This window comes from Dermochelys coriacea, chromosome 23, assembly GCF_009764565.3.
Source record: "Dermochelys coriacea isolate rDerCor1 chromosome 23, rDerCor1.pri.v4, whole genome shotgun sequence".
In the NCBI taxonomy this organism is placed as follows: Eukaryota; Metazoa; Chordata; order Testudines; family Dermochelyidae; genus Dermochelys; species Dermochelys coriacea.
In genome coordinates this window covers 3,413,069-3,426,691 of record NC_050090.1, presented here as the reverse complement: position 1 = coordinate 3,426,691, position 13,623 = coordinate 3,413,069, and the positions used below count along the sequence as shown (strand labels likewise).

The following is a 13,623-nucleotide window of genomic DNA, read 5'->3' as shown; positions in this document are numbered from 1 at the left end:
CCTGAGACTCTCACCCGTGCAGGGAACCTCCCCAGCCAGCGTGGAGCTGGGCATACGGGTCCCAGCATAGGGGGCGAATTGAGGGCATGGCCAGAGCGCACTGAGATGCGGCTATTCTCTGCCCCCCAGGGCCCAGAGGGGGTGGATCGGGGGCATGGCCAGAGTGCACTGCACCGTGGCTGTTCTCTGCCCCTTAGGGAGCAGATCACCAACCCCCCTACTTTACCTGGGCATGGGTCCCACAACCTTCTCTTGCATCTCTGTGCTCCAGGAAGCCCAAACCCAGTTGATCCTGCCTAGTTCTGGCAGACCAGCTTCTGTGAATGGGCAGGAAGCTGGGGGCCTTGGCACCAGTGGACAGGAAGAGTGTCGAAGACCCTGGACCGAGCACGGCCGGCTGGGGACTGGGTGACTGCTGGCCAAAAGCCAGGGGCAATCGCCCCAAGGAGACTCATCTCCCTCCAGCGGGGCAGGGAGGACTGAAATGCACCCTTGTTACAGCAGATCCACAAAGGGATCCAGGTCCCGGGCTTGTTAAGAGTATGGCTTAGCTAATTAAACTCTGGACCCAATCCCCGATTGTCCCTAGCCGCAGGGCCCACTTGGGCTAGCCCGCGCCCACTTCCTGGAGCAGGCTGAGGGCAGCGTTTTCTAAAGCAGCTGCTGATTTTCGGGAGCTGAATGTGAGCGGCTCTGGGCCAGATTCCCAGAAAGCACCAGCTGCAGCTAAAGACGAGGGGCGCTGGGGTTGGTGGGTGGATTTTTCCCCAAGCCCTCATTACCAGGGGAGACTCCTTCCTCCCTCCATCCCTCATTAAGGGCCCCAGAGCTGCGTCCTTTTGGAGAACGCAGGATTGGCTGGCTGCACAAATGGCCTGCCAAGCAAGGAACATGGGCTGAAATCCTCCAAAGGTATTTCAGCCCTCGACCGGTGGGAGTTGATCCTCAGAGTAAGATAGGTGCTTAACTCCTACTGATGACAGTGGCAGTTAAGGTCCTAAATACCTTTGAAGATCTAGCCCTCAAGCTGCTGCAATGGAGTTTCTTAACCACAGTCACCTTTGCTCTCCCTGCCCCGCAACTCTATGCTCATATCCCCCTTTTCAGGATATGACTATTGTGGGATAGACAATCACCTTCTCAGGCAGACAGGCCCCTCCTGCCCTCTGCAGACTGTCGTCAGGTGCAAAATCCATTGCTTTATGGGCCATGTGCTCCCCACGGGGTTAAACTGTGAACCAAAGCACACCTGGGTAGGTGGAACTCCAGGGGAGTGTGCGTGGGAAAGTTCACCCCTGGTTTTCCAGGGCCTAGGGCAGCCGGACTACAGTCCCACATTTCAAGGAAGGGTACTAGGCTGGGGCTCTGCCCCCAGCAGTGACAGAGCAGAATGAGAGAAGCAGCATTATGCATCAGCTTTTAGAAACTAAACCTCACACCATTGCAAAGAGACAGGTCAGAGCTTTTATTAGAACGACGATACCAAAAAACCTGCAGGCTGGGTTCCGATCTGTTAAGTGCCAGAGTAAATCCACCACGTGCCTGTTGCTTTCAATGGGAGGCTGTGGATTTACTCCTCGGGGCTTCGAAGGCGGCCCGCTGTCAAATACACTTTATGGTTGAATACAAAAAAAGTTTTAGAAAAACCCGAATAGGAAAAGTTTGATTTCTTTAAAAAAAAAAAAAAAATGGCCCAAAGCGTGTGTGAAACTCATTGTCCTTCTGAATTTAAATTCTAAACCGCACTTTGTAATTTGAGGAGCCCAAATTCAGCTCCTGTGGGAATTCTGCATCCAAAAATGAAAAATGCTGCACCACAATCTGTTAAAATTCTGCATATTTTATTCCTCAAAATAACAATATAATCCTGCCGGTTTCAATTATTTGGGGAATTTATTTCACAATCCCTGTCGGGAAGTATGTCTGTAACAATACAGGGCACAAAAAAGATTCCCCCAGGAGCAGAGTTAAAGAAACCCCTGCACCCACATGGATCCTCACTGCAGGACCAAGGTCTAAGTTACCCTGAAGTAGGAGAGATGGGGAGGAAGGCAGAGAGCAAATGAGTCAGCTGAGTGAAGGCATCGTCTTAGGGGGGGTCTGTCCCCAGCCTCTTCCCAGGGGGAGGTGAAGGTGCTCCCTGATTCTCTGAGAACAAATCCCAAAACTTAGCTGCTCCTAGCCCCCCACCCTTCTTCAGCTCCCTTCCCCTCAGGATCCTTGCCACAGGGACTGTGCCCCCTCAACTGCTCCGCCCATGCTCACTGCCCCCCTCCCTCAGGGCACAGCCCTATGCCCTCACCTCTCTCTTCCCCTGGAGACTGACTCCCCCTTCCCACCCCACTGGCCCCGCCAGGCTCCAACAGCCTCCCGGCAACTGGGAGCCCTGTGCTCCCTCTGCTTCTTCTCCCCACCCCCCACCTCTGGGGACTTGTGCTCCCCCCTCCCACCCTCTTTCTTGCCTGCCCCACCCCCAGAAGCCCTAGGGCAGTGGAGGAAACGGACCATGGGAGTCACAGCCAGAGAATTCCAGGTCCTGGAGGAGGGACCTGCCTGTGTGGCGCTGCAGGTAAGAGCTCCGCCCGGAACTGGGGCGTGCGCCGCGAGCTGACCGCCGGTGTGAAACTTGGCGGGGGGGGCAGGTGCCCCCCCGCCCTCCTTTAATGGTGCCCCAGCCAAGGCTCCTTGCAGCTTCCCACAGCTGCTTGCGTCAGCCTCTGCAGGGCATGTGCAGCAAGGGGCACACACTGAGGCTGCACGGAGGTGGGGGATCACCCTGCAACCCTCCCCCCTCCACCCAACCCTGACACAAAGCAAGGGCCAGGCCTTACCCACAAACACCCCGGTGCCCTGCCCCTCCCCGCTGGGTGCATCGCGATAGAGTCAGTGTCTTGCCTGCACGCCCAGCCCCGCAGCAGTGATTTACATCTCTCCCAGCTGCTCCCATGTGCCCACTTGGGACCGCTGCCAAGGAGGGGCATGTGACCCCCCCCCCTTGTGGCTTCCCTTTCAGAATCTATTGTTCTGCGGGGAAACAAAAAAATTCTGTGGGGAACAGGAATTCTGCACATGTTAATTGATGCAGAATTCCCCCAGGAGTAAAATTCAGATCCCTGGAGCAAATGGGGAAGGGAGAGAGGTGAAACTGATCAGAAATGGAAAGTGAAACTGACCAGGCAAGATTGAGTCTGACAAATAGAGGGAAACAAACTGAATCAAAGTTGTTCTGCTTTAATTCACTCTTTGGAACTGATTCTCCTTTAGGTTTTATGCCAGTCTGACGCAGAGATAATTCTGTTCATTACTTCTGCTCTGCGTTGGTGTGAATGGAATCACAGTCCAGCCCTCTGTTTTAAACAATCACAGGAGCTATCATAAATGAGCTTTAAATGAACCGGAGCCCAGCTCCCCTCTCGCTCCATGCTGGTCAGGAGAGAAATGTCTCAAAGGACAGAAAGGTTACAATGGGGTAAAGGCAGTGTGATGGCGGGAGGAAGTTAACACCTGGGGTTGTTTTAACTCAATGGCATTTCTCTGAAATGGTTACTGTATAAAAAGAATAAATAATACACCCACCAACCTGGAAAGCTACAATCCAGCCCATTCACCTGGGGTTGGGGGAGGTTTTAATTTGATGGCAGAGAAAGATTCTGTCTGATCCTCCTCACTTCATTAGCAGCTCAATCTAAGGTCTCCTCGACCCCTCCTGAAGTTAAAGGGGAGTGGAGGGTGCTTAGGCCCTGGCATGGCAGACTCAGCAAGTGATCGCATGCCGGGTCAGTCAGTTTTAGCAGGGCTAATGTGTTCTGAATGTATGTGGGCCAAGACATCGGGTGGCATAGACTAGCATAGCAACAGTGAGGTTGGCGAAGGCCTGATGACTGATGGCAGCTGAGGATCAGGCCTGGGCGAGAGGAAGGAGTAAGACCAGAGGGAGTTAGAGAAGAATGAGAGGGGAGGAAGAAGCAGACCAGGAACATTTGTTTCACTCTCCATACAGACGAGACCATCCACCCACGCAGGGAATTCAGAGGACATGAGACAGGCCATGGGTCAGGTGCAAGTTTGTAAAGTTTCACCGTCTGACACAGCGCCGGCCTGGAAACGATCCAAGTCTCCTTCAAACCATGCCTGTCGCAGAGCAGGAGCAACAACTGTGCCAGCGCCGCGGGCTACGGCCCCCCTTGGGCGGGGATCTTGCCAGTGATCTTGTTGGAGCACTCCAGCAGGGCATTGTGGATGTCCTTGGCGCAGGAGATCTGGGATTTGATCATGCTCAGGTATTGGGTGTAGGGCAGGCTCTCAGTCTGCACCGCATCGGGTTTGGTGGCTGTCGGCACCAGGTTGGGGGAATGCTTGGTGCTGTCGAAGCTCTGTGACAGGCATTCATAGGCAAGCCGCTGGAAGGGGAGGGAAACAGTTAACACATGGGGTACGGCCACTTGCCCTCCGGCCTTGGGCAGAACTATCTTCCCTCTAGCCTCTAACCTGCCCCTGGACAGATCAACACCACATTTAGCCTCTTTGCATTCACACTCTTGCCTGTACCCACAGTGCATCTGTGCTCATTTCTCCAAGCCCCACAGCTCTCACCCCCTCCCTTCCCCTTGCTCTTAGCCCTCCCATCACCCTACTCCCTATGCCTGGGACATCCTACCACATCATCTCCTGACAGACGCTCTTCTTCCTTCAAAGCCACCTCTCCCAGCAATCCCCACAATGCCCCCCATCCCTTGAGGCCACTTTGTCCCGCTGCCCCAGAAAAGGCCCCCTTCAGTAGAGGGCAGAGAGCTCAGTCTCCCTGCTGAACTTGCCAGGGCAGGACCCATGTCTTTGTTTATAGCTGCAGACCCCTGTGTCAATGACTGAGATCGATACTCCCTAAAGGGACCTGTAATGATGCCCATGGCTGGGTCCCCTGCAGGGACCAAACCTACAATGCCTAGAACTAACAGTAAAGACTCCACTGTCTGAACTAAAAGGACCATTAGCCTGGAGACCGTAGCTCGAACTGCTCTGCGTGACCCAGCTACGGCAGGGAGACAGAGCCCCATAGTCAGAGCAGGGCAAATAACAGATTTTTTGGCTCTCTGGCAATTCTGAGAAATAAAATAATAAAATAAAATAAAATGTAGGTCAAACCAAAAATGAAGGTGTTTTTTTTTTGTTTGTTTTTTAATTTCAGAAAATCAAGAACTAAAAAAGGTTAGTCTTGGGTCAAACAAAGCAGTTTTTTAGTAAAATTAAAGGAAATTTTCAGACAGCCGTTTGGACTAAAAAACATTTGAAACATTTCAGACGGGGTAGGACTACATCTCCCATAAGACACCATGTCTCGTGGCGGGAGGTGATTGCATCACTGCAGTAGCGGGCAACATGAGAGACACTGTTTGGTTGCTTCATAGCCTCCTTCTCTATCGGCTGGGTTTTCCGGACAGCCTCCATCTCCCATGTTGCCCCACAGCCAACAACTGCAGTGATGCAATTGCCTCGTGGGTGCATCATGGGACACTAAGTCCAGCTGGGGACCCCAGCCTATGGAGGAGAATGGGGGACATGACACCATCAAAACTACAACTCCCATGAAGCACTGACGATAAGGAGCTAACTCACCAGACATAGCTCCAGCTGGTCGCACAGGGCGTAGAACTCCTCCAGGCTCTTGTCGAAACGCTGCACCACCCCATCGTTGCTCTTCCTGAAATAACAGGTACCGTGATGCGGCAGCCATGGTACTGCAGGAACGGCTGCACACCGAGGCATCTGCTCCAGGGAAGGCAGGCAGACCCAAACCACAGCACCTCCCTGGTCAGGGATTAGGCCCCACAAGAGAGGGCAGACAGAATGGGGCTGATCCTCTGCTGGGACTCCTGGACCCCACGCTGGGAGTCTCCCCTGTGACCCACAAACCTCAATGTCAACTGAGAAAGGAGTGCAGAAGGGTTACAATTATTTCTTGAGTCTGGTTCAGGAAAGGGCATCACATGAGCTCGCAAATGAAAGCCGGTGTCTCAGAGCTCAGCAATATCATTGGGAAAATGTACATGCAGATTCTATGCATCTATAGCTACTCCAAATACATTCTTCAAGTCTGGCTCAAGGTATTGGTCACCAGCAAAGGTGAAAATCAGGTTTCCTCTCAGACAGGCCCTCTCTATCCATCCATCTGTTGACAGGTAAATTGTGCAGAGTCCCAGTCACAGTGGTCCTCCCATCACTGGCTTGTGGGGATTTAACAGGAAGAGAAAGAGAGCCAGGGGAGGGAAGGCACCCTTCACCAAGGAAGAAAAAGGATGGCAGTTTTGTTCCATGAAAAGGGGCCTTTTCTGGCAGCTTGGTTGAAAACGCTGCAGAGAACTTCAAGGGAGATCGAACTTTTGGAGACAGAAGGTTTAACCTGTTGAGTTTAGACTGTCTGAAGCGCGTTAAGATTTTGTTTGCTATGTATCCGTGTTTCCAACCTCCTCTGAGCTTTGATGATAAACTTCTTCTCGCTTTCCCTAACAAGAGAGCGGCGAGGCGGTGTTGAGCGAAGTGCTGGGCCTGAATTGCATTTTATGAGCATGGTTCCTGTGGGAACAACAGGCCTGGGATTCTGGGAGTGTCCTGGGCACCCCAGGGGACATGCCGTGGACTTGGGGGTTGGCATATGTCTGCTGCTCCAGAGAGCGCGAGGAGCACGGGGCTTGTGCTGCCAGAAGCTGGTGGATTCAAGGAGCTGAGGCACAGCAAGGCCAGACAAGCTGCTTCACTCTAAGGGCAGGTGGTGCTGAGGTGCCTCCCAACCCTGGGTACCCCTGGGGAACATTGGCCCCCCACCAATGCACAGCAAGATGCTGGGGATCCCAACTGAGATGGGGCGATGCCGCCGGATTCCAGAAGATTTACAGTAAAGGGGGTGGGGCAAGCGGACACACAAGGGGCAGAGTCTCCAGCGGAGCAGGCAGGGAGAGAAACAGAGAGGATGGTAAATTGGGCCGGAAAGTGGGTGTAGCCCACCCCATCTTTAAAGGGGACACATTCATGAGTCTTGGGGTGACCCCTACAAAAGGGACAGCTGCAGGGCAAACTCTCCCCTCTTCCACACTCCCAACAATATGCCTCCCCGACCCCAGAGGGTTACCTCTTTAGCAGGGGGAGCTCAGTCGCTGTCCCCCATTCAGTCCCTGGCCTCTCTGTAACACCTGCCCACGATGGGGCTGAAGTGCCGGAGGGGAGAGTGGGTTTTGGCCATGTGGATGCCCATTCCAACTAGACCCAGCCAACTCCTTTCACGTGGGCTCCCCCCAGCGGTTGTCAGGCGGGGGTGGCATTTGCCCATTACTCAGTTGCGCTGGGATCGAATCAGCACTGATTTGGGGCACCCTATTCAAATCACCCAGGGCTTCATTCTCCCAGACAGTACCGACAGGAGCCATTGGGTGCCCAGAACCAGGTGAGCCTGCCATCCACGGCCACTTCGGGAAGTTTGGTTGCTAGGTACCAAACAACATGGGCTCCAGAAAGGCACCAAAAGCAGGCGTGGCTCTGATCTCACTGACACAACAGGCTGGGGTGAGTGACTAGCTCTATCTCGAGATGGCCCCATGAATTGCACTGGAGTCACTCCTGCTTTACACCAGGGAGAGTGACCGGCAGTGTCCTTTGATGCTGAGAAGTTTAAGACACGGGTGAAAGCCTTCTGGCTCCTGAGTTAGAAGATAGCCCTGCCCGGGGAGGAGGGGAGAGAATACTCACTGCCCGTTATCGATGTTCGTGTTCTGGACGAGATTCTGAGCCGCGATTTTCATCAGGTTCTGGAGTGCGAGAGAAAGCAAGAGTCAGACGCTGCAAGGTAAGCGATAGGTGCCGGCACTCCCTCCTTTGCTTGACTAGCTTTGGGAATGGAGTTGGAACTTGATGCCATCTGTGCCCGGAGAGGCCGTGTTTGGGACCCTCGCAGCCGTCACAAGAATCCTGGCTTTGGCAGGAAACAGCCATAAATATTAAACACCACACTGTATTGCGGTCCTCTGGGATCTCAAAGCAAATGACAACTGTGTGCTGGTGTTAAGTTCCCCATCTTACAGATGGGGAAACTGAGGCACAGAGCCATGAAGCCATTCACAAAAGGTCACCCATTCCAGAGCTGTGAAAAGGACTGAACTGCCAAAGTCCGCTGCTTTAACTACTAGCCACCACTCCCCCCCAAAGCCAGAAACAGAGCAGGCAGCTGGGGGTCAGGACTCCTTTAACCACTAGACCCCAATCAAAGCATTTTACGAACAATAATTAAACCTCACTCCCCCATCCAGGTGGTCAATATCCATCTCCTTGTTTGAAAAAGCAAGACACCGTCACGCAGGAACCATATGAACAATACCACTCTTGTGGATTTCTTAATGCAATTTACAGCTAGGGTCTCTATATCAGGAAAGACTAACAGGAACTGGAACCAAATTTAATCCACAAATTTGCTGAGTCAAATCAGATCAGATGGCATACTGACAAGAGGAATTTGGATTAAAGTTCTGTTCCATTTTATCTGAACGTTGCAGTTTCTGAGATGTTGACATTATTATCTAACCCAGAGCTGAGTCATTTACCAGAATCTCAGTCTCAAGTGGCTTATGACATGACACACAGATTCTGCACTGGTTTCATTCTCCTGAGTTTCTATTTTTGGAGAAGGGTGACTCACTTTATTTTAAAAGTAAATATTTTGTTTTTAAAAAAATGCTTTTTTTTAAGAAGCCCCATCATTCTGGGCAACGAATTCCCTGACTCAGACAGGGGCTGAAAAACGGATGTGAAATCTCAAGGTAGGTTTTAGTTTTAAAAAAATCCATTCTCTATATGTTGATTAAGCCTGGAAACTGAAACGTGACATGGAGTGTTTTCCCATGCAGAGGCTCTGGTTAGGCAAGCAATAGCTACCTCAACCCTCCCCTTTCAATCTCGTTGTTCAATGCCAATACACAGGATAGAGCTTCATAAAATGAGCCTCCATTTTCTCACTCAAAGCAGGAGAAGTTGCCGATGGGCAGTTTTAAAGGACACCCCTTAGCACCAGAGACAGTAGCCACTGATATTAACAGGGCAGGTCACCCACATAAGAATGGCCAGACGAATGGTCCAGCTAGCCCAGTATCCTGTCTACTAACAGTGGCCAATGCCAGATGCTTTAGGGGGAAAGAACAGAACAGGGCAATCATTGAGTGATCCACCCCCTGTCGTCCAATCCCAGCTTCTGGCAGTTTAGGGACACCCGGAGCATGAGGCTGTGTCTCTCACCATCTTAGCTAATGGCCATTGATGGATCTATTCTCCATGAACTTGTCTAATTCTTTTTTGAAACCAGTTCTGCTTTGGGTCTTCAAGGATCCTATGGCAATGAGTTCCACAGGCTGACTCTGCGTTGGGTGAAGAAATACTTCCTTTTGTTTGTTTTTGCTGCCCATTCATTTCATCGGGCGACCCCTGGTTCTTGTGTTATGAGAAGGCAAAAAACCAACATTGCCCTCCCTAGTCACTTTCTCCACACCAGTCATTCGCTCAACCCACCATCACAAAGCAATTGGTTCAGGCTTTCTGCAGACTCATGTGGACTTCATTAAATTGGTTGCACTTGCTTCCTGTTCTGAAGGGTTTTTCAGCAACCGGAGCAGCTAGAGACTTACTTTGTTCAATTAAACATAAGAACAGCCATACTGGGTCAGACCAAAGGTCCATCTAGCCCAGTATCCTGTCTTCCGACAGTGGCCAATGCCAGGTGCTCCAGAGGGAATGAACAGAACAGGGAATCATCAAGTGATCCATCCCCTGTCACCCATTCTCAGCTTCTGGCAAACAGAGGCTAGGGACACCATCCCTGCCCATCCTGGCTAATAGCCATTGATGGACCTATCTCCCATGAATTTATCTAGCTCTTTTTGATCCTGTTGTAGTCTTGGCCTTCACAACATCCTCTGGCAAAGGGTTCCACAGGTTGATTGTGCGATGCGTGAAGAAATACTTCCTTTTGCTTGTTTTAAGCCCACTGCCTATTAATTTCATTTGGTGACCCCTAGATCTTGGGTTATGAGAAGCAGTAAACCACAATTCCTTATTTACTTTGTCCACACCAGCCATGATTTTATAGACCTCGATCATACACCCCTTAGTCATCTCTTTTCCAAGCTGACAAGTCTCAATCCTATTAATCTCTCCTCATACGGAAGCTGCTCCATCCCTCATGTCATTTTCGTTGTCCTTTTCTTTACCTTTTCCAGTTCCAATAGATCTTTTTTGAGATGGGGTGACCACATCTGCACACAGTATTCAAGATGTGGGTGTACCATGGATTTATATGAGGCAACGGGACATTTTAATCTATTATCTATCCCTTTCTTAGTGATTCCCAAAGTTGTTAGCTTTTTTGACTGCCGCTGCTCATTGAGGAGCTGAAGAAAAACTGGGAGGGATCTCTAGGTCCCACCCCCCAGCTAGTCCTTCATACCCCTCCAGAGGGCACACCCAACTCCTTGGGAAACAATGCAATAAGGAACAGACTGTTCCGACTCTCAGTCCACTTAATTATTACAACACAGAACACTCCACTGCGTAACCAGTTCTGGCACAACTGCCTCCAACGTCAATATCAAAGAGAGGCAGGCTGGCTTCTGGCCATCTTTTGCCTGGATCCTTGGTATTGTGATCTCGCTTTATAAGGGCAAGGGTCTGCACAGCGAATGTAAGAGCTACAGGCCGATCACCTTGCTGTCTGTGCCGGGGAATGGGTGTGTGCACGTGCTGCTGGCGTATTTGGAGCCCCGGCTACATCAGAAGCATCGGCCCAAACAGTAAGGCTTTATGGGGAACAGGTCCACGTTAGACACCATTTTGGCCCTCCACTTGTTGTCGGAGATATGCTGAGAGTTCAAGAAGCCCCTGCACATGGTGTATGTCAATCTTAAACCTGCGTTTGATTCAGTTGACCAAGTCGGGCTATGGAAGGCCTTAAAGGGCATAGGTGTCCCAGCCACTCTACTGGACTTGATTAGCAAGCTGCATAACAGAACCACTGCCTGTGTATGTCTGGGGAATCGGATGTCGGCACCTTTTAAATCAGTATCTGGTGTCAGGCAGGGCTGTGTCTTGGCCCCTGCACTCTTTTGTTGGGCAGTGGATTTCATAATGCAGCCTTCCATCAGATCCATAGGCATTAAAATTGGTGATCTCTCGCTCTCAGACTGGGACTCTGCTGATGACGTTGTTCTCCTATTATAGAGCCCTGACAGGTTTCGTGAGGCACTCCAGTAAACGGAGGGGTTGTCGGCCAAGGTCAGCCTCCATGTTCATGGTCAAAGACTAAGATGCAAAAGCTAGGATCAGGTCCACCCGTGACGCCAATCTCTTTGAATAATGAAACTGCCGAAGCAGTCTCCAGCTTTTGCTATTTGGGTTCAATATCACCAGTCCCTCCAACTCTCACCTGGGGGTTCTTCACCAGATTGGCATTGCAGCGTCTGCTATGGGTCATTTACAACGAATACGGAATCAACATAATCTCGGCACGACAACCAAATTCAGATCTATTCGAGCTGTATCCTCTCCGTACTGCTGTACAGTTGTGAAACATGGACACTATGTCGCTCAGAAGGGGCATAACTGGAATCTTTCCACATAAAATGCCAACATCGTATATTGTGCATAAAGTGAAATGACTTCATTGGTAAAGCAGATGTTTACAGTCGCTCTGGTTTACAGACCTAACAAGATTATTATAAGTGGTACTCTAATGATCCAAATGAACATATAATACAAAGTGGTCTATATCTGTGATAGGGTTGTCTTGAGTAAGTAAAATTGTAATGTATTAATAAGTATTCTGTAAAGGTATTGTGTTTTACAATTCTTGAAGTCCTAATTTTGTCAAGTAACCTCTGTACTGTTTGCAAAGATCTATAGCTCAATCAGTCCTTATCAGTCATTGTTTATATTCATCAGTAATGATTTATCACATTTATTAATTTGAATGTTATATTTCTTTAACATGTATTTCTTTTTTCCCCTAGAGTACACATATTTTATGACTCTGGTCCGCAGCCGATGTCTTACACTTTTCGGACATGTTGACAGAATGCCGTTCTCCTGGTGGCTTATAACATCCATGATAATAAAATCCCACCAACAGAGGGGTGGAGGCAGCTCACCGGCAGACCCCCTATTAAATGGGAACATTAAGTCTGTTCTGACATTGGACTTTCAGCCTGTTAAGCCCTTTTGACCACACAGGAACGACCCAAATGGCTAACGATTGCTACGACCAACTGTTTAGCTAAGCATTGAAGAAGGCGGCTGGCTTTCTGGTTAAGGCACTGGAATGAATCTGGATTTTCTTCCCGCCTCTGCTACAGATGTCCTGTGTGCCTGTAGACAAGATACTTATGCGCTAATCGGGCAAACAACCCCTGCACCCCCCCCATGTATTTTGGGCACCCAGGAAAAGCCTTGCCATTGGAATCAACAGGGTTATTCCCAGGCTTATGGTGAAGCACATGCCTGCAGCATCAGGGCGTTAACCTCGCTGGGCCTCACTCCACGTTCTGCTGGATTGAGCGGATGATGCTTCTCTCCTCCTACCGGTTGTCTCTCTAGGCGGACCGGGAGCCCTTGGAGGGCAGAGACTGTCTCTCACTAGCTCTACCTGGCACGACGAGGGCCCGGCTCTGAGTGAGGGTGACTCTAGGCACGACTGTAATACCCCCTAGTAAATACTGAGTTACCGTTTCATCAAACGCACAATGCGGCAGGTTAAAGGGCACCGCCGCCGAGCTCCCACCCGGTGCAACACAGAAATGGCCCCCGCCACGCTCGTCAGCGAATACCCCCACTAAACAGCCTTAACTCTGCCCACCCCAGCAGCTGCCCCTCATCTCCTCCCCGCCCCCCCAGCATGCCCCACCCACTCCCCCATATTCCTCAACCCCCGCCCCGTAAGCTCCACCCCCACCCCTTCAGGCCACACCCCCTTCCGTTTAGCCCTTCCCCCTCAACTCCAGCGGTGGGCCCCGCCCCCTCCCCGGGCCCCGCCCCCACCTGCAGACTCTCCTTCAGCTGCGGGATCAGCATCTTGTAGCGCTGCACGGGGTCGAAATCCTGCGCCTGCGCCTGCGCGGCGGCCTGGGCCTGGGCTTGGGCCTGCGCGGCCGCCTGGGTCTGCAGCTGGGGCTGCGGCCCCGGGCCCGCCTGGAGCGTGAGCGGCGGGCCGGGTGGCGGGGCCTGAGACGGGGCCTGCTGCTGCTGCTGGGGGGCCGCCATCTTCCCTAGCAACTACAGCTTCCTCCCGGCATGCCCCGCGAACTACGATTCCCAGGGTGCACCACGCGCGCCCGGCCCGGCCCGGCCGGACTAAAACTCCCAGCATGCATGGCGCGCGCCCCTCCTCATTCCTCGGGCCTCCCCGCACACGGCTAGAACTACAGCTCCCGGCATGCATCGCTCCTGGTGGCCTGGAGACTCTCGTTTCCCGTCGTGCACCGCTTCTGCAATGCCCGTCATGCACCGCGGCCCTAGCGTTCATGCGCAATACGTTCCGGGAGCGCCGTTCCCGGTACTACAACTCCCAGCAAGCCTTGCTCTCTGCCCGGAAGTTCACCTCTC

At 51.7% G+C, this 13,623-nt stretch overlaps 1 protein-coding gene across 1 annotated transcript; it reads right to left on the bottom strand.

The window, feature by feature from the left end:
* Positions 1-1,678: 1,678 nt before the first annotated feature.
* Positions 1,679-13,325, bottom strand: MED29 (mediator complex subunit 29). The gene is made up of 4 exons (XM_038381567.2): positions 13,060-13,325; positions 7,738-7,796; positions 5,614-5,698; positions 1,679-4,400 (listed from the first exon to the last, which is right to left on the bottom strand). The coding sequence occupies exons 1-4, from the start codon at positions 13,279-13,281 to the stop codon at positions 4,173-4,175; spliced, it is 594 nt and encodes a 197-aa protein (XP_038237495.1). The 5' UTR covers positions 13,282-13,325; the 3' UTR covers positions 1,679-4,172.
* Between the last annotated feature and the right edge of the window lie 298 nt (positions 13,326-13,623).